This window comes from Sciurus vulgaris (assembly GCF_902686455.1).
Source record: "Sciurus vulgaris genome assembly, chromosome: 7".
NCBI classification, from domain to species: Eukaryota; Metazoa; Chordata; class Mammalia; order Rodentia; family Sciuridae; genus Sciurus; species Sciurus vulgaris.
In genome coordinates, this window is record NC_136467.1 from 154,565,547 (window position 1) to 154,585,683 (window position 20,137).

Genomic DNA, 20,137 nt, shown 5'->3' on the forward strand with positions numbered 1-20,137 from the left:
CCACCTTAGCCAAACTGTCTCCACACATCTCTCTGTAGCCTCTTTCCCATGCAGTCAGAGTGCTCTGTTAAAAATAATAGAGGCTGGCGATGTAGCTCAGTGGCAGAGCATTTGCCGAGTACACGTGAGGCCCTGGATTTGATCCCTAGAACAGTCAAAAGAAAGCAAAAGTTAAAGAAAAACTAAAAATAAATCAAATTAATACCTCTCTGCTCATGACTTCTTTGCTCGAAGTCCCACAATGGCTCCCACCCTTCTCAGATTAAATTCCAAATTCTTACCATGAATTACAGGGACATGTGTCTGCACAGGTGCCAGATTTTTCCTAAGGCTTTGAAAGGGTCCCCTGAAAGCAGTCTCACTGTGCTGAAGGCAAAGCTTAAAAGAAAAAAAAAAAAAAAGTTATCACATATTTTCTCAGAGAATTATTTGTGAAAGCATTGGTCACATATTTTAAAAAGATTTAGCACATCATTAAAGTGAAAAATCTACCTGCCATGTTCTCTCTACTTAACGCTCTTTCCAGATCACCTGGAAGCAATGCTGGAAGCAATCCTTAGCCCTCAAAACTCAAGTCAAACTTCTCTTCTGTGGTCTTCTCGTGGACTGCCTTCCTGCTCTATTCAATCTGAGCCTCCTACCCTGAAGAATAAATGATTCATGTCTTTTCAACTCCAGGTTTGTATGCAGAAATTGAATGGAAATCTGGAAAACTCCAGTTGCTTTGCATTACTACTGTGGAAGAGAAAATAAATCCAATGACTCACATTTTAAAAATGTGTGTATACTGTATCTAATGTGCTCTCAGAATTACTATTTTTATATCTTAAAGATTGAAATTGGAGTGTTTTGCTATATTTAGAAAATAAAGTACATAAGCTTTTATCTTTCTCCATAATACACAAATTAATGTTACCTTGAAATTGATGCTATCTTTTATCTTGTTAAACATAGAACATAAATCGTGTGTTTTTCATTCCTAACTAGCAAATTATTATATTATTCCTTATGACAACTGAGTATTTTTGGCTGCATTAAACTTAAATGTAAATGAAGTGATTTGAGGATGGTTTTATAGCCTCTGGCTTCCAAATTGCAGGTTTCATTATATAAATGGAAATGCTCCAGACACTGCAAAGCATGGTCCACATTTTGAGTTATTTTTTCATATTTAATAATAACTAGTTAACAGAAATAATTGATCCTTTACGAACTGTCCGATCACTTCAAAAGAACCTAGGCTGGACGGTGGATTTGCACAGGTAAAAGGGGCTCACCCGGCCCTGAGGCTGTCTGCTAAACTTCACACGTGCAGCTGCAAAACACAAACTCCCATCAGCCACCAGAAGCGGGAGGCTCGCCCCACCCCGGCCCCTTCCAAGCATGCGCGGCGCCCTGCGCATGCCCAGTGGCCCCCGCGCGTGCCCAGTGCGCAGCGGCCGTCGCTCGGGGGCGCAGGTCGCACAGTGCCCGCGGAGCACCGGCGTCCGGCATGAGGGCTTGGTCTCCGACGGCTGCCTCCTCCTCGCTGCAGCGCCATGGAGTGCCTGAGGAGCCTGCCCCGTCTCTTGCCCCGCGGCGCCCTGCGAGCCCTGGCCTGGGGCCTGCCGGCCACGGTCTCCTGCGGCGGTGCGGCGCCCCTGCTCCGACGGAGCCGGGCCAAGCTGCTGTGCTGTCCCCGCCGGCCAGGTGCTGTCCCGGGCCCCGCGCCGCTGTGCTGTCCCCGCCGCCCAGGTGCCGTCCCGGGTCCCGCGCCGCTGTGCCGGCCTAGCCGGCCAGGTGCCGTCTCGGGCCCGCGCCGCTGTGCTGTCCCCGCCGCCCAGGTGCCGTCCCGGGCCCCGCGCCGCTCGGCCGGTGCTACCACAAGCATTTTCTCCGAACACTGTATTGTGCATTCGTTCGCACTACTCTAAAATGTAAAAAAATATTCAGGGCAATGCAGTACTGAAGCCATTACTTTTTAAAAATAATAGTCTGCCAAACTTAATTACCCACAGATATTAAAAATTAACACGTAGTAGTATTTCTTTTTCTTGTAGAAAAAAAGGTTCAAAAAAATATATATATACGTATATGTATATATATGTACATATATATATATATATATATGTATGAAGTTCTCCACAAACTGTGAAAGTTGCATTTTAACTGTGTGAAAACTAATAGTGTTTTACAGGAAAAAGACTGATCACAGGGACTTCTCTTAACTCTTTCTTCAGGTGAGGTGCACCGGTTTAGAACTTCCGATGTCTCTCAAGCCACTCTAGCCAGTGTAGCCCAGGTGTTCACTGTGGTGAGTATATGGGCTGGTGCCTGAGCTTTTAATTATTTTGTTCTGTAGTGAATGGTTGTAAGTCCTGTTGTCTGTGTGTTGTGCTTAACCAGTGACTCGAGAGCCGGGTGGGTTTGCTTAGCAGTGCTCTTAAAACTTTGCAAATGACTGTAGAACTCCTTTATCTAGAACAGGGCTTTAGAATCACATTCAAGGCTTCCTTCGTGAACAGTTTCCCAGGAGTCTGTTTAGAACCCCTTGAAGGCTATTCGCTGCAGAAGTACTTGAAACTGGGCTTTGTAGAAACACCCTGAAGGCAGTACAGTAATTAAGATACTTATTTTCCTAAAGTCATGGTCTCTGCAGCCCTCTCTGAATGGTTCAGGAACAGGATGGATAACTAATGCAGATCTCACATCTGTGTCTTGGCTCTTGGGAAAATGTTAAAGGATGACCTAGGTGAAATCTATGTAGGAATTGGTTACATTTTTGCAGCTTTTTGTAAGCTTTTAATTTTTCCAGAAGTTTGATTTTTAAAATACTTGCTCTGAAACAGATTTTCTAAATTCAAACCTCAGCTCTACTTTTGTTAACTAGATAGACCTGGTCAATTTATGATAACATCTGTGTACCATACTTTTCACATCTGGTAAATTAGGAATAAAGCGTATAGAATTTTTGTGAAGATTAAAGTGACTCATACATGAAAACCCTTAAAAGAGAGCCTCGTGTGTAATACGCATCTGGAATTTTTAGCTGTTATGATTATTTTGACTCAAAACCTTTTCTTTAAACTATGTATAACAGGATAACTCCCAGAATTAGCTGTAAAAATTTTTACTTTTATTCAGCATTCTGGAAGTGTTGTCCAGTTTGTTAAACAAGAATGTAAAATCACAAATTATGTACTGAAATAAAGTTCCTTGCAGGTGAAATAATTGTCTGCTAGGAACACTTAAGAAAATCAGCTGATTCTGTTTGAAATAATGAGTTTAGAAATCAAATATTTTAAAGATCAGTTGTATGATCTTCTTTAGGAGTATTACATTAAACAAAAACTGATACATAAATATTGACATGCAAGAGTATTTAATATTGGAAGGGTGAGAATGCCAAAAGTATGTGTAATATGAATATGTTTTATAGGGAAAAAACTGGAAGAACTTCCAGTAAAATATTAGCATGGATTACTCTCAAAGTTGTTAAATCATGTGATTTAAGTTTTGTAAGTTTAACTTTACATATTTTTCTGCATCGGATACATGTGTTTATGAAGTAAAACTAAGGAGGAAAGCTAGTCTGTATTACACAAATATAAAGCTTCTTTTGATTAAAAACTTACCTTTACTGTTGTTTAGGCTACTTATGTATTCATACTGACCTTTGCTCATGAGAAGCAAACTAAAATTTATATTTTGGGTTTTTATTGTGTTCTTACTAATAGTCCACATGTTTCCAAAGCAGTAACCCAAGACTGTACGGTACGTGCTACTATAATTTAGAGTTTATCTTTCTGAATGTGTCTTGCATGATAAACAGTACAGCCCAACAAATAGTTTAATTAAATATTTGACAACTTCAAACTTGACTGTTGAAAAGCATACAGAAGACTATTCTTCTACTTCACAGGAAATGGGGTTTTTGCATTCCATCCTCTTCAAATCTGAAGAGGCCTTTTCTGTACATCTTTATTGATTCCACAGTGCCTAGCAGAGACACTTCTTAACCTCAAGTATACATTTAGGTTCATTAGGCCGCACTTGGTACCAGTCTACTGAAAAAGATAAAAGATAAGGAACTGCCAGGTGCTGTGGTACATGCCTGTAACCCCAGCGGCTTGGAAGGCTGATGCAGGAGGATGGCGAGTTTAAAGCCAACCTCAGCAATTTAGCAAGGCCATTAGCAACTCTGCGAGACCCTGTCTCTAAATATAAAAAAATGACTGGGGCTGTGGTTCATGGTTAAACACCCCTAGGTTCAATCCCCAGTATAAAAAAAAAAAGGGTGGGGGGACAAGAAACAGGTTTGGGCAAGGTGGTACACACATGTGATCCTGGCTACTCAGGACGTTAAGGCAGGAGGATGAGAAGTTTGAGGCCAGCCTGGGCAACTTAGATTCTGTCTCAAAATAAAATCTGAAAAGTGGCTAGGAATATAAAGCAGCAGTGTAGCACTCGCCTAGCATGCTCAAGACTCTGGATTCAATTTTCCATACCGCCAAACAAAAAAAAGAAGAAAAGGAAAAAAAAAGTAGGGAAACATCAAGTGTTCTTTTCTCAAAAGTCTTTGTAGCCATCTGGAGACTTCTCTGGCTTACTGGTTGACCGCTGGGATGTGAGAAATGATTAACGTAGAGGAGGTCACTTGTGGTTTATAACTTCATTTCAGTATTTTGGAGATATTACTACTATTAATAGTATACTAATTTAAGAAAAATATGTTGTTTTTATGACCTACAGACAAAATTTGACCAAGAGGGAAATGTCACTTCTTTTGGTGAGTATTTTCTTCTAAATCACATTTTTAATCAGTGAATGAGAACCTGGGGGAACTGAGGAAATTGTAGTGTTTCGAATGCAGTGTTCGCTGTGCACTGTGTGTTGAAGGAGTCCTTTCTTCAGTCCTAACCTGGACTGGCAATGCCTGGACCGTGCATAGTCTCCCTGGAGTATTTTCTTTTGGCAGGAGCCACTTAGACTGTAACAGGGTATTTAAGGAACACTTGGGCGCGTAGAGCTAGAGCATAAAGGCACTTTGTCCCCCCATTTGCTTCTCTTCTGTCAGCCCCCCTTACAGCACCCTCATGTTCATTCTGAAGCGTGTTTAAGATAGTCACATAATACCACTGACATCCCGGAGGGCAGTCACATGGAACCCTGCCCTGACCGCCCTCTGTGGACAGCTACTTTTTAAAATGAAGCAAGGTGTTACTTGACTGTGTGACTTCAGACTCGAGTTTCAGATCTCCTCTGCACTTTCAGCCATGTGATCCTTTTCTTTCCTAATGGAGAAAGCTCCTAGTGTGTGTGTGTGTGTGTTTTTTTCTTTTTTTGCTCAACATCTCCAAAAGAGCCCTGTCGCAGGTTTAGTTTGACTTGTAAAAACGGATACTGCCGGAGCCAGTATGATGCCTTGTTTCTCATCCTGTGTTCTCTTGAATTTACTTTTCCAGAAAGGGAACCCAGTGTGAGAATTGACTTAATTTTCTCATTTTGTATTTGTCCAAGAACAAAGAAAATCACACTTAACTTGTTCACTGGTTTGCACTTCTGAAGATGGTGATGTCATGAGGAAAAAAAGAAAGCTGAGTTGTGTAAAATTCTTAGAAAGATGTTCTTCTGTGTCTAGAGCTAGAAATCGCTACCATAAGTGCTAATGATGCATGACTGGTTTTATGTTGGTCCCAGGGACTTCTAAATATAGAGAAACAAAGTAGAGAAAAGAGAAGGGACTAGAGTTTGGCTTGTTTTTGTTTGTTTGTTTTGAGAAAAAAGATGTTTATTACTTTGCTAGCAAAGGAGAAACACAGGGGATTCCTGTCCCAAAGGCTGTAATTCTACCTATTAGCAGGCACAGGGGACTTTTAAAGAGGTGAGATTCAAAGGCTATGCTCCACATGTTCTCTATTGGAGTTGTAATTTATTTGTTAATTTGGGAGCTAGTCATTTCTTAGATCTTCTGGTACCATCCACAAAGTCTGGATTACTTCATTCCTATGGTGGATATGTACTCAGGGACAGATAACTCTGCATAAAATGGGGAAGAAAGTTAATCCTGTTTCCCCTGAGAATAGGGAAGGTGAGAGAATAAGGAGGAGCAGGGGGAGAGGAAGAGAAAGAAACATGTCCAATTTAAAAATAAATTGCAGTGGCAGAGCACCAAGGGCTATATTCAAAGCATAAAGTGGACCACTGTTATATTTCCCCAGTGTAATGTCAATTTTTGCATTCCATTTTTGTGGGAAAATGGGCAAGGACATCTCCAAGCTGTCCTGCTAAAGGAGGGCAGGCTGAAGTTGGGGGAAGTAATCTAAAGTTCTTTTTCTTGGTCAAGTGGGGCGTGGACAGTTGAGGGTATTCAGCATCAGAGCAGTTCAGAGGTCCACAGTGGCAGATGGCAGGCACCTGGACCGGGCATACGTAGGCAGGGAGCATGCTAAGACAACAGTAAACAAGACAGCATAGCATTACTTTTTTTGTGAATGATTAGCACAAAAGCAATTAGTATCTCAGCCAGTCTCTGAAAACCATGAGACAGTAACGCCTAATCATATCAATGGAAAACAGATCAAGTATATCAGTGTAGGAGAGTAGGAAGATTTGTAGTTTTATGAGATCAGGCTCAAATTAACTCAGGACAAACTTGTGACTTTAGAGTCCCTTGTGATAATTTTTGTTAGGCATTCCCACACAAGAACCCTTCCTCTATAACCTCCAGCTTTACTTACTTTTGATAGGGCTGACACAAGGGTACCTATTAAGTTACATGAGAGAAAAAACACATTTTTTTCCTTTTAAATGTCCATGTAGGACTGTGCTCAGGCTATACTCTCCTGCCAGGTATTTAGAAACAACGTGGTCAAAACCAGCCCTGTTCTGTCTGCTCTTAAGAGTCAGCTGAGACTCTTCAGAGATCATTCTTGTGCATGTGTGAAACCTCTTGGTTCCTTTAGCTTTTCTCTAAAGCATGTCATCTGCCATCTGCCAGCATGGGTCAGGGTAGGCTTGATATTTTGAGGTTAAAAATGGATATTACAAAGACTTTGTTTTAGCTTTTGTTTCTGGTCAAAATAGAGACTTGTCCTGATGGTGCTGAGGGTGAGGGAGGGGCCCTGACATGATATCTGAACTCTGATCTATTAGTTTAACTCACTCTTCACTTCTATAGAAAGGAAGAAAACTGAATTATACCAAGAGTTAGGTCTTCAAGCCAGAGATTTGAGATTTCAGCATGTGATGAGCATCACAACCAGAAACAATAGGATCATCATGAGAATGGAGGTAAAGGATTTCCTCTTCGTCTGTCATTCTCCACAGTCTTATCACAGTTATGTCCTAGCCATCTCAGTCAATATCTAAGTTGAAAGTCATCTTGGAATTAAAATACCTATGTGAAATATAGACTATTTTTAAATTTAATATATTAAAAGTAGGACTCATTTTTCATGGATTATATTGGTATGCTCAACAGGCATAATACTGTTATATATTGAAAAAATTTTGTGATCCTCATTCTTGTTCAAATTTAGTCTCTACTTTCTAAAAACAATTTTTTAAGTATTCTGAACATTCTTTCTTATATATATATACCTTATTTTCTTTATTTTTCTGTGGTGCTGAGAATCATACCCTGTGCCTCACCTGTGCTAGGCAAGCACTCTACCACTAAGCTACAAACCCAGCTCTACTTCCTAAAATTTTAAGAAAAAGAACCTTGATTTATAATGTATTTTTTCACTTCCATCCCATTATGTGTAATTATAGTATAATCTTAGCTCCCAGGAACGAATTCTATTTTTTAAAATAGCCCAGGAATATGTTAAATTCTGACACCATGATTTAATTTTTATTGAAAGCTTTCTAAAATACATTGTACCTTTCCTTATCTGCTTAGAGCACCAAGTACATTGACTGTTCCCAGTAATGCAGCATATTCACACCACTGTCACTGTGGGTGCACGTTGGGGTTCTGAAAGAGGTGGGAAGACGCAGGTCTCTATGGTATTGGCCCTGCAGTGGGCATGGGCTTGCTTTCTGCAAAACGTTTTTGGTGGCAGATTTTTGTCCATTTGTCTAGAATATTAAAAATAACGACAGTGGAAACAGTCTTCTCCCAAGTGATTTTTCTCCAGAAAATCTTCATTCTTGGTATCAGTAGCTAGCATTGTTCAAAACAGTATAGTATGTCTTTGATGAAGAGTAGACAGATATGTGGTAAAGCGAACTTAGCAGGATGTTAATTGTGTAATGTAAATGGTGGGTATATAGTGTTTGCTGTATAGTCTTTCAACTTCTCATTCAAAAATTTTTATAATAAAATGTTGGGGAAAAGGTTAAAAAAAGTTCATAATTTCTATGTTACTAATATAGGAGTCACAGGCTGTCTCTACTCTTTACATTAAAGATGCCAGCTTCTCTTTAGAAAAATACCTAATTTCATACTGTTCTAAATTGAATCAGAAAGACTGTGTTTTATCTTGGTAATTTCAAATTCACTTTTTGAAAGGAAACTTTTCTACTTAAGCCAAAGTACTTACAAGGAAACAAGGTGTTTTCTTAAAATCTACCCAATACCTGATTTTTAAGAAAGGTTTTTAAGGAAACCTTTCCCTTTATTCCCTGTTTCCCTCATGATTGCCCTGGAAGTCTTAATAAATATATAATTTGTGTGAGTAATTCCAGTTCTATTGAGAATGAGTTGGAGGTATCAAGACTAATATATATATTTAGGTTTCCTTCCTATTAAAAATATGCCTTGATTTTTTTCTTTGACAAGCCAAGTGAACACTGATTTGGTTTTGTTTTAATCCAAAATTTAAAATGTTAATTCAACACTTTCATGAATGGTTTCCCTCCTACAGATCTACAATCTGCGTGTATGTGAATGTGTGTATATGTATGTGTATATATTGGCTGTTTTTCTTCTTAACAGTATTTGAAAGCTGTGATAACTCCGGAGTGCCTTCTGATACTAGATTATCGTAATTTAAACTTGGAGCAATGGCTGTTCCGGGAACTCCCATCCCAGTTGGCTGGAGAAGGCCAACTTGTCACGTACCCTTTACCTTTTGAGTTCAGAGCTATAGAAGCACTCCTGCAATACTGGGTAAGCCTGTTGTAGTGGACCTCTCGAGCTGGGGCTTCAGACGCTGGGTGAGAGACGGGTTGGTGTTGGGTCAGTGCCATCTTGCTGACCACATCCTCCTCCCAGAGGAAAGCATTTGTGAGGGTCCGAATGGGGAAAGTATTGCGTTGCCCTGCTGAGGACATAGAGCACTACAGCCCATGCTGGTGTTAGAAAGAGGCGTCAGCAGGAGACATAGACAGTGGCCTCTGAGGGCTGCGCAGGCTGGTGAGCCTTCCATCTGTGTATCAGCAGCCTTGGGGGCAGTAGAGAGGGTGCTTAGGGTGTCTGCTGGGATATACATCCTGCTTGCCACTAAATGAGGTGCCAGGAGGATCTCCTTCTGAAGGAACACTACACAATAAGCAAGGCCAGCATCTCCCACGAGGAACAAGTTTTCTAATGAAGGAAGTTACCGTTACCCAAGCCCTCCTTAGGGACTGTGACTAGATGATCCTCAGGAACACCTGGACTTTGACCCTCGGCAGCCTCCCCAACCTTGCTGGGCAGAGGCTTTGGCATCTCTTTGGATACTAAAACATTAAATCTGCCTAAGTCTGGCTATCTGGAGCCGAAACTGGCAGTAGCTCCTCCATACACACCTGCAGCAAGCACTTTGACTGGACACCATTTTCCAATTCAGAAAATCTCAGCTTTGTAGTAATTGTGCTTCTGACGTAAACAGTGTATATTAGAATTTATATTATTAATTTTATCACTTAAATCAGTACTGTTCTGTTTTCCAGCTGGTTTAGAAAGATTTCAGTTTTTTAACTAATATAGATGTATTAGTGCATTGCTGCTGAATATCAAATATACTGGTGTTAGCCCTGAATAAGAAAAGTATACTTTTGACTTTACACTGATTTTGTTATTTTTTTTAAAGTCCCAAGTTAAATTAGGACTCTAAAGACTATTTTTCATCAGAATTTTGAGCTATATTCCATTTATAAAGACCGTAGGTATTATTTACTTACAGTAAATTGTGCACTTTAACCTTGGAATGGCCAATTTTCTTTTAATCAATCCCCCAGTCCTTTTATAATAATTGTCTATAGGGGGACTCTCCTCGGAGAGTTAATTCTCTGTCAACCATATCTGAACCTAATGATGATATCATGCATAATTCCTTTAACCCAGGAGATCATTTTTTAATTGTCTGTAATAGGCATTCCAGCATTGACCATGTTCTGAAGCATTTTGAACATTTCTAGATATTATAAGTTTCTGTATTTAATCAGAGGATTCACTGACCCCAAGTATTCTAAAAAGGTTGTTTTAATTCTTATGAAAGGTCATGTTGTTATCTAGATCAACACCCTTCAGGGGAAACTTAGCGTTTTGCAGCCACTGATCCTTGAGACGCTGGAAGCTTTAGTGGACCCCAGACATTCTTCTGTAGACAGAAGCAAACTGCACATCTTACTGCAGAATGGCAAAAGGTAACTCTGCTGGTTTACCAAGTTGGGAGCTAATGATAAATGTCTTCAGCTTCTCTCAGACATCATAGCAGTGAATTGTTAGCATAAACTTACATACAGAATAAAATTTTTTTTTTTTTTTTTTTTTTGGTACCAGGGATTGAACCCAGTGGCACTTAACCACTGAACCACATCCCAGCCTTTATTTTTAAATTTTGAAACAAGACATGCACTACTGTACCCAGCATGATTCTTGTTTTAAAAAATACCAAGTAGTCTTGCTAATGGTAATGACTCTTTATTTTAATTTTTATCACAAGTTGACTAAACATGCTCTCAGATTTGTACTCCCTAAAACTCCTTCAAAAGAATTAACAGTTAAGGGCTGGGGATGTGGCTCAGTGGTAGATCATTTGCCTAGGATGCTCAAGGCCTTAGTGTAATCCCTAGCACTATAAAAAAGATGATGATGATGAAAGAAAGAAAAGAAATTGTTAAAAGTTCTAATTGAGGAGGATTTTTTTTGTCTAAAATGTTGAGGTGTTTTTATCAGTTAAGAGTAAATAATCTGGAATTGGGGGTGCTCAATGGTAGAATGCTTATCTAACATGCATGTCCCTGAGTTCCATCCCCAGTAACACAAATACATAAACAGTGAATGGTCTGTTCTTATATTATCATGCATATTGATTAAGAATAAATTCCCAAACCAGAAATCTTGTTTGTGATAATGAGGATTGAACCCAGGGATCAAACCCACGGATGGGCCTTCTGCCACTGAGCTACACACTCGACCCTTTTTTTTTTTTTTTTTTTTTTTTGAGACAATGTCTCACTAAGTTGTCAAGGCTGACCTGAAACTTGGAATCCTCCCATCTCAGCCCCAGGAATCACTGGAATGACATCACCCTACTTAGCTCCAAGCCAAAAATTCACAGTGATTATGTTTCTGAAATAAATAATATGTGCTGAAATTTATATTTATTTCACTGATTAAGTTCACCAATTTAGTTTTGATTTGGGAATTGATTTTTTGCATAGTAATTGTTGAATTTTTTTTTAACAAGTCAGTGTTTATGAGTGATAGGTGGATGAACTTGATAATATGCCTTAAGAAGGTGCTATTCTTATGGTGGAATGCTATAAGTTTATTCTTTTGATCATTTCTGTGTAACTGTTCTTACAGTCTGTCAGAGTTAGAAACAGATATTAAGATTTTCAAGGAGTCAATTCTGGAGATCTTGGATGAGGAGGAGTTGCTAGAAGAGCTCTGTCTGACAAAGTGGAGTGACCCGCAAGTCTTGTAAGTGCAGTCCTGCCTTGTTATTTATTTCTGCAGGGTGAATCTTCAGTCCTGTTAAGGCTCATGGAGTAGAGGATACAGCCATTTTTCATCCTGAGTTGATTCACTTTTTCCCTCTGCAGTCCTGCATCCTAACGTTGCTGATCTGAGATGAATCTAAACACAGTTACCTTCATCCTCAAGGGACCAACCACCAAACTGGCACACACGCCTACTGAAGTAACTTACAGAGAGCAGAATGGAAGAGAGGGAGAGAAGTTCACGCTAGGGAGGGAAAGTGGGATAAAGGGAGATGAGTAAGATGGAGATTGTTTGGTCTAATGTAAAAACAGTCAGATGCTTTTTATGAACTTGGAAATCATTTACTCTTGGGCACACTGAAGTTGAATATTTTTTTTTTAAATGCCCCAAACATTTTGTTCTTTGTAGAGCAGTATTCAGGAATGAATACAGACATCTTTATGATGTATATAGTTCCTATGATTTGTACAGATTTTAAGCATTTTGAGAGATTAGCTGTTTACATTCTAATGAGGTACTAAAATAAGAAGGGCTGTATAGTGTTTAGTATATAGCCTTTAAACATAGTAGCAGAAGTTTAAATATACTCTTTCTTGCTTTGCTCAGGCTTATCCATCTCTAGTATACACACATATTTAAATATATCACAGAATGCTTATCCTTGATGGAGGTTGTAATAAATAAGAGGAAAATAATGATGTATTGATATCATTCAGAAACATTTCTTCAGATGTGAAAAGACATATGTTCAACTTGGAAAGGAAATGCTCTTCATGTTCACTTTTGATTCTGATTTTGTTTTACCTGAGAGTGGTTTTGGATGCGTACTGATTCCTCATCACTCACATTGGAGTTTTCCTCTGATCACACTTACTTGCAGGCGTCTCTTGGATTGGAACACTGTGGAGTTAACTAGCCTACTAATGTTGGAATCTTTGTCCTTGAGTTCTCTGTATGGTGTTTAAGATCAGTTGACAGAGCCTTTCATATTGGCCATAGGCACAGTAAAAGAGACAAAGCCTGTTTTTTCTCTGGTGGCCAAATGTCGCATACTAATTCAGAAAGTTTTGGGTACTAAATGTGTGATGCACATATTGAGGGCTTGTTAATTATGTCAGCTTTTTAAATTGAAGTGAGAAGAGCAGTACTGGGATTGACCATGCTGAAGAGATGGAGTTGCTCTTGGAAAACTACCACCGATTAGCTGAAGATCTTTCTAATGCAGCTCGGGAACTGAGGGCATTGATTGATGACTCACAGAGTATCATCTTCATCAATCTGGACAGGTAGGAAAGCATCATATATGAAGCAAGTATTTGTAAAATTATTGTAAAGTAATAAAGATCTTAAGGAAATGTAATTAATTAATTAGATGATGTAGTGAATTTGCTCTCTGGTTGGTGTCCTCCCCTGCAGTCACCGTAATGTGATGATGAGATTGAACCTGCAGTTGACCATGGGAACCTTCTCTCTCTCTCTCTTTGGACTAATGGGAGTTGCTTTTGGAATGAATTTGGAATCTTCCCTTGAGGAGGTAAGAGGATATCATTTCAGTATTTTAGGGGTTATTTTCACTGTTTTGAAGATGAGGTTTTTAGTGGATTTTTTTTTTTTTTTTGGTAAGTCTAATGGGTATGCTCACATAGTGAAATAAATGTAATCTGACTTTGAATTCAGGTAGTATTTTTAGATCATAGTACAACATAGGTGTAAAAAATATAGCATATTTTACTTTGTTTCCCAAAACACCTAACTTCATATGGGGAAGACTCAATAATGGTGTTATACTGTGAGGCACTGTTTTTTTGTTTGTTTGATTTTTTGTTTGTTTTGTTGTTGTTGTTGTTGTTTAGTTGTGGATAGACACAATACCTTTATGTTATTTATTTATTTTTATGTGGTGCTGAGGATCGAACCAATGCCTCACACATGCTAGGCAAGCGCTCCATCACTGAGCCACAACCTCAGCACAGGGGCACTGTTAATGAGTTTTTCATTCAGACATGTCTGGTAATGTACCTGGAAGTCTGCTTATTTCATTTGGCTCAATCATTACAATTCTGTGAAAATAGATTTATTATACCTACTTTGTAGATAAGAAAACATGCTCAGAAAATTCAAGTAACTTGGCCAAGGATGCTGAGCTAGAAAATAACGATTAGGACTCTAACCCAAAGATTAGACTTTCCATGTTAACAGAGCATGGAACTCCCAGATTTGTTTACATGGCAACAGCCTTGTGTTTTCAGAGACTGTTGTCTAATACTTCTAGCACTGATTTAAATGTTAGGATGTGCAGTTAGCATACACTGCTGTTTGATTCTGTGTCCTGATTAGCCTAAGGGTCTGCTGTTTCTGTGGCTGTCACTCTAGCCCAGTCCACATCATCTCATCAGGAAGACTGCTTTTAAAAAAGTGGTCTTTCAAAGATAATCTGATTATGTCATTCTTCTGCATAAAAGTAGTCACTTTTGATTAGCCTCATGGTAAGTGGCCAGACCCGTGGTCCATGGTGGGCTCCTCGGTGTCTGCAGCCGCTGTGCTCAGCATTTCTTTTCCTGCCTCCTGTTTTGCATCGTCAGCTCCTGCTCATCTCTCAGGTCTCCTCTTCTGTATCCCTTCCTCCAACCCAGACACCTGCCCTTCAAGATACACACGCCCAGATGGTTCTGCTCTTCCTGTCAGTCACATTCCTCAGGTGTGCAGTTGCTTGTTCAGAGTATGCAAAAGACCATCACGCTCCTGAGGCACAGCCAGCACTAGGCATTTTTATGCTCCCTTCGGTGGAATTTGAAACAGAAAGGAAATGTCATACATTTGTTAATATCTTTCTCTCACTTAATGCCTATTTTTAAAAAGGTGGGGGGGTTTTGTTTTGTTAACTCCTTTTTAAACCAGACATGGTGACACACACCTGTCATCCCAGCTACTCAGCTTTGTTGGAGTCCAGGATTTTGAGGCTGGCCTGGGCAGTGTAATGAAGCCCTATCCCTGCTACCCACCCCACACAGGTAAAGATCCTTCCTATGCAGTCCTAGGGACAAAGCAACAGCAACCCGTGAGATATGAGTGGTGGGTAGTAATTTGAGCTTGAGAAGTAGCTACATGAACAAGACTCAGATAGGTACTTCATCAGAATTAAAAATTTTGGGTTTTCCGAGGGATGATGAAAGTATTCATTAATCCATGGATGTCAGTTGTCTTCATTTCCTACATAGTCAGCACTGATATTTACAATAGTGACTTTAAGAGAAATTATTTATCTTTTGTGGGGGGTACCGGGGATTAAACCAGGGGCACTTACCTGAGCCACATCCCCAGCATTTGTGTTTTGTTTTGTTTTAAAGTCTCTGTGAGTTGCTCTGCCTAAGGCTTTGCTGAGACTGGCTGTGAACCCACAATCCTCCTGCCTCAGCCTCCTGAGTTGCTAGTATTATGTTGCACACACTGCACCCTGCTGCTAGGAGAACTTTTTAATGTATTTTCAGACTTAATGAAGAATACAAGTCAACTGGGGGGCCCTTCATGTCTGCTTTTGCATTTGTCAGTGTGCTTTTTACAGTGAACCCCATCAGAAGTCACGTCAGTTTGTCCTGTCACTACTAACTTTGGTTAAGGTGTTGTATGCCAACTTTCTCTCCTTTTTTCTTTGAAATTGTGTCCTATGGGGAAATACTGTGAGACTATGTAAAATCCTGTTTTCATGGGATTTCCACCCTCTCGTTTATTGGTTTTTGTATGCTAGGGATTAAACCCAAGGCTTGGTACATTCTAGGCAGGTGCTCCACCACTGAGCCACATCTGCAGCCTCACTAAGTGGTCCAGAATTGATTCATGCCCGAGTCAGATATTACTGTGATGGTTACCAGAGTCCCTCCTTTCCAGTAATCAGCCGGCACAGGGTTATACAGTAGTGTTCCCTTCTCTCCCACCTACCTTTCACATATATCAGCATATATATTCATGGAGTCTTAATTATGTTACTATTATTATTTTGATGCTCAAATGATTTCTTTCATGCTGGCTTCTGAGTACATTTGACATATCCCTATCTGTTTTCAGTGCTTTTTGTAGCCTCTGGCACATTCAGATGCTCTGTAGCTTTTTCTAAGGGAAATAGAGGAGTCAGGGACATGAAGGGCATACAAGAATACAGAGATGGTATGTTGACCACCGGATGTGAAGGCACATATCCTCAGTATGCAGGGCACTCCCAAGCAGAAAATCTCCAGCTCCCAGAAGCATGTCCCTTTACTTGACTTCAAGAGGTCTCACACTGTGTGTGTGCTGGCACATGGAGCTTTGAATTTGGTCTGCCTCTGACCTAGCTTGCCTCTCACTTTTATCATATTTTGCCATCTCTAGACCTTTGGTTTAGGGACTGAAGGACTAATCCAGAGTGAAGAACAATAGTAAGCTGTGTATATGAAATCTCATTTAAACAGAATTTTTGCTTAGTAAACTAGGACCCTCAGTTTGGACAACTGGAAACGTTTTCATCATCAGAAAGCAGTTAACACTTACCTTCCTAATTGCTCATGTCTGACATCTAACTTCATGTTAAATCTTTAAAGGCAGATTTCTGCCCAATAAATGATGAGTTTCCCATCAGTAATAGCTGATAAATTGCTTTGCAGACTGTCATGTGCTCTCACTCACTGCAGCTAACCAAGCCATGGTTGGTCACCAACTATTGGCACAGCTGTTGAGATTCTTCCCTTTGAGAGATTAAATTCTGTACATTAATACACGAACTAAAAATGTACTGCACTGTAAAAGTGAATTCTGAAGATAGGAAAATTGTTTACTGATGTTCCCAAACCCCTCTGGTTCATGCTGTCCTACTTTTTGGTCTAGCATTACTAGACCAAAAGTCTTTCTTATGTTTATGGTTTATTTTTGCATATTTCCCTTGAAAGCTTAAAAGGCTCTGCAGTGCTGTGGCATCCCAGCTCACAGTTTGGGTAACTGCGGCTATAAGCTGAAAACTGGTTCTATGTCCTCTAGGTCATAAGTGTGTAGATTTGTGTGGGGTACAAATAGAGACTAGAAGAAACAAAGCAGTTATGCTTGCTCACAGATGACTTAGTATTTAAACCCTGTTAGATTTTCTTTTGCTCTGTTTTCTCAGTTCTTGATCTCTCGGTGTTATCCGGGTACTTCTTCCTTTCTATAGGAAAGAGCTGTGTGAGTAACAGAAGGCTTCCTTTAAACTCTGGGCAATAAATTTTGAAATTTTATCTGCAAGGAACCTAGCCTTTTGTGATTGAGATGAGCTCTGTTCTCTTTCAGGACCACAGAGTGTTCTGGCTGATCACAGGAATCATGTTTCTGGGAAGTGGCCTTATCTGGAGGCGTTTGCTCTCCTTCCTTGGACGACAACTGGAAGCTCCCTTGCCTTCCATGGTATGAAGGGTCTGGTTCACAGTATTTCAGAGAGGTGATCACAGGCTTTGTGAGGCCACAGAAGTTACTTAATTTCTCTAAACCTCCCTCCATTCAGTTAATACCACCTGCTTCAAACGATGATTGGGAGGACTCAATGAGAGAATATGTGCAGCACGGTGCCTGGCACAGTAGACAAGAGACTGGGCTCTTTAGAACACTGACAGGCACTACGCATTTGGACAGATGTAGTTCTTGCATAAGTTTTATCATGTAGCGGACAGTGTTCTGATTGAGAAAAGGTATGACCTTGACCGCCAGTTTTTCATCTGTTGAAGAGGACACCACTGGAATACAGACTTTAGATACACAGACTTACAGTCCTCCTTTCTATGGTGTTTTACTAGTAGCTGTTCTTTTTAGAAAGACATGCACTAAAGTAAAATTTCCTGCTTTATTTAGATGGCCTCTTTACCTAAGAAGACCTTTCTGGCAGATAGAAGGGTGGAACTGAAGCACAGCCTCAGGCCAGATGGACTTGGACCGAACAGGAGCATCCTGACAGACCGTTAGCAGCAACCTGGTGCATGCTAGATGTTTTTATGTTTCTAATACTATCACTTTGTTTTATAGAGTTATACACTTGAAAAATTTTGATACTTAAGTTATGACAGTCACAACCAGAATTCTAAGAAACAAAGTACTTGCTTTGTAAAAAGCCAAAATTCTATTTCCTACAAATAGTTTTTTATAGACACACAGATTAATTAACCTAAGAATAGACTGTTATGTGCTTTTTATTTAATTTATACATACTGTGCTGAATCTTGAAGCCTAGACACTTGATAAATCCATACTGAGATCGGGTAGCTGCAGGTCTTGGTACAGGGATCATGGACATGTGAATTTCCTGACTCAGGTGACTGAAAAGCTAGCTTGATACGTGTTAACCCTACAACAAACTCTGGACGTTTGTGCTTTAAAATCAGTCCTTGGCTTAACTATTTTCTTGTGTTTGCCCCTTTTTATAGATATAAGGCATATTTTTAAACATTAATGTCACTATTATGTGGATTCCAATTAAGATTTCACTTTCTTAACCCCTGAAACTTTTTCTTTGGTTGCCTATAAACAGAACCTTTGGAAGCAGTTGAAAAGGAGTATCTCCATTCTGTTAGTTTCCAGCACCTCTCCTGAAAATGAAAATGTATACAGCCTAGCCAGTCTATATTGCCTGCACCTCAAAAGTTAACAGAGGGACGAGAGGAGAGATAAATGTCAGAATTCTGATACTTCTGATTTCCACAGTCAGGAGTCTGGCTTTAGAACAGATGGCTAAGGCCTATCTGAAAGCTGCCGTCCTACTCACCGTCTTCTCTGCCCGAGCTTCAGTGCCCGCGTACCCTAGAACTCTCTAGAACTCTGCAGTGGATGTGCCTGCAGAGTAGTGGCCAAAGCAGCTCTCACACCACAGGTGTCATGATAAAAGTGTCAGCACGAAGCGACGCTGATGCTTTGGCACCCAATGACACCCCACTGTGGCATTGAGAGAGGAAGTTCAGAGACCCTTTACCAGGTGGTTTGGTGATGGCAATGAAAATGTTCCAGTAGCTGATTTGAAAGAAAACAGTGAAGTAACCAGAAAGATTTCCCCACTCCTGTGGGTGGTCATGAGAAGCCATTAGAGGGAAGCTGGGAACAGGTGGCAGGAACAGGCTGGGCTGGTCTTGGAGCCCTTCGGGGCCCACAGTGCACCTCACTGTGGGTCAGGAGCACGCTTCCTGGTGTGGATGCTGAGATGTGAACGTGCAATACCTCTGGCATCACAAATCCTTTGGTAATACTTGGATTTCACGGGGCATCCTCTTTGGCACACCTCAGAGCAGTGTGTTGCTTTTTGGGTCTTATCACTGTAAAATTGGTAACTTACTTAATGTATATGAAGAATTGGAATCCTGGGGGGCAAAGTTTGATTTTACTAAGGTCAGGCATAGGTCCAAATTTTGGTCATTTTTCCTTATACTGTTACTGACTTAATTTATAAGCTTGAGTAAAATATTTTTTGATTAGTCATGTCCCATGAATAAAAGGGGAAGTATAATTACCTCATAATTCTGATAAAGGAAGTACTAAGGTTTATAAAACTCTTGAAGGTGGTTAGATCAAGTCTGAGTTCAACGTCTGGCGGCTCTGCTTTGGGGACTGCAGGATGCTTCTCACATCACAGTCCTCATGAAAAATAAAACTGCCCAAAACATGAGGCTCACTGATTTTACATTTTGAACTCAAGTAGATAGAGCAGGTACGCTACTATTTAAAATAAAGGCGGTAAAATACCAAACCCTGGGTTATGTGAGGGGGCAAGCAGTCAGGTCCCTGTGGAACCAGTGTAAGGTCTGGTATCCAGCAGACTGTCTTCCTGGCCTCCGAGCAGATGTCCTTTCAGGATGCTGTTGAGCTGTGCTTGATTCTTGATGGAGATGAACTGAAATAGCACTAAACACTTTCACATTAAAAAGCAGTTTTGGCAAGTTGTTACAAGAATGGTGTACAGTTTCCTTTTTTGGCACTGCAAGAGCAGCATCACACTTGGACTCAACTTTCATTACTTCAGTAATAGCTGCAGAGGTGATCTAACGGATGGTGCATGAACCAGCTCAGACCCCAGTCTTGCTCCCAAGCTCACCTCGAATCATTTTACTCTTAGATCTGTGGTACAGAGGCATAAAACAATTCCAGTCTTGAAACTGATGAAAGTTGTTATGAAGATAGGAAATGTAAATAGGCAAATTCTTCTGATATCTTGAAATAAAAGTAATTGCATTAAGCAGACTTGTGTAAATGAGAACCCTACAGGGTATTTGTTTTGGTTATTAAGCATTTCAGAGTTGA

At 40.1% G+C, this 20,137-nt stretch overlaps 1 protein-coding gene across 3 annotated transcripts; it reads left to right on the forward strand.

The window, feature by feature from the left end:
* The first annotated feature begins 1,421 nt into the window (after positions 1-1,421).
* Positions 1,422-18,394, forward strand: MRS2 (magnesium transporter MRS2). 3 transcript variants are annotated; one of them, XM_079148711.1, is made up of 12 exons: positions 1,422-1,689; positions 2,220-2,293; positions 4,732-4,768; positions 7,160-7,272; positions 8,924-9,097; positions 10,427-10,557; positions 11,723-11,839; positions 12,994-13,146; positions 13,277-13,394; positions 17,153-17,266; positions 17,364-17,547; positions 17,708-18,394. In XM_079148711.1, the coding sequence occupies exons 1-11, from the start codon at positions 1,539-1,541 to the stop codon at positions 17,520-17,522; spliced, it is 1,341 nt and encodes a 446-aa protein (XP_079004837.1). In that variant the 5' UTR covers positions 1,422-1,538; the 3' UTR covers positions 17,523-17,547; positions 17,708-18,394. The 3 variants fall into 3 exon arrangements, with proteins under 3 accessions (XP_079004837.1, XP_079004836.1, XP_079004838.1); XM_079148710.1 differs by having other exon boundaries at positions 17,364-18,394; XM_079148712.1 differs by lacking the exon at positions 17,364-17,547.
* Positions 18,395-20,137: the final 1,743 nt, after the last annotated feature.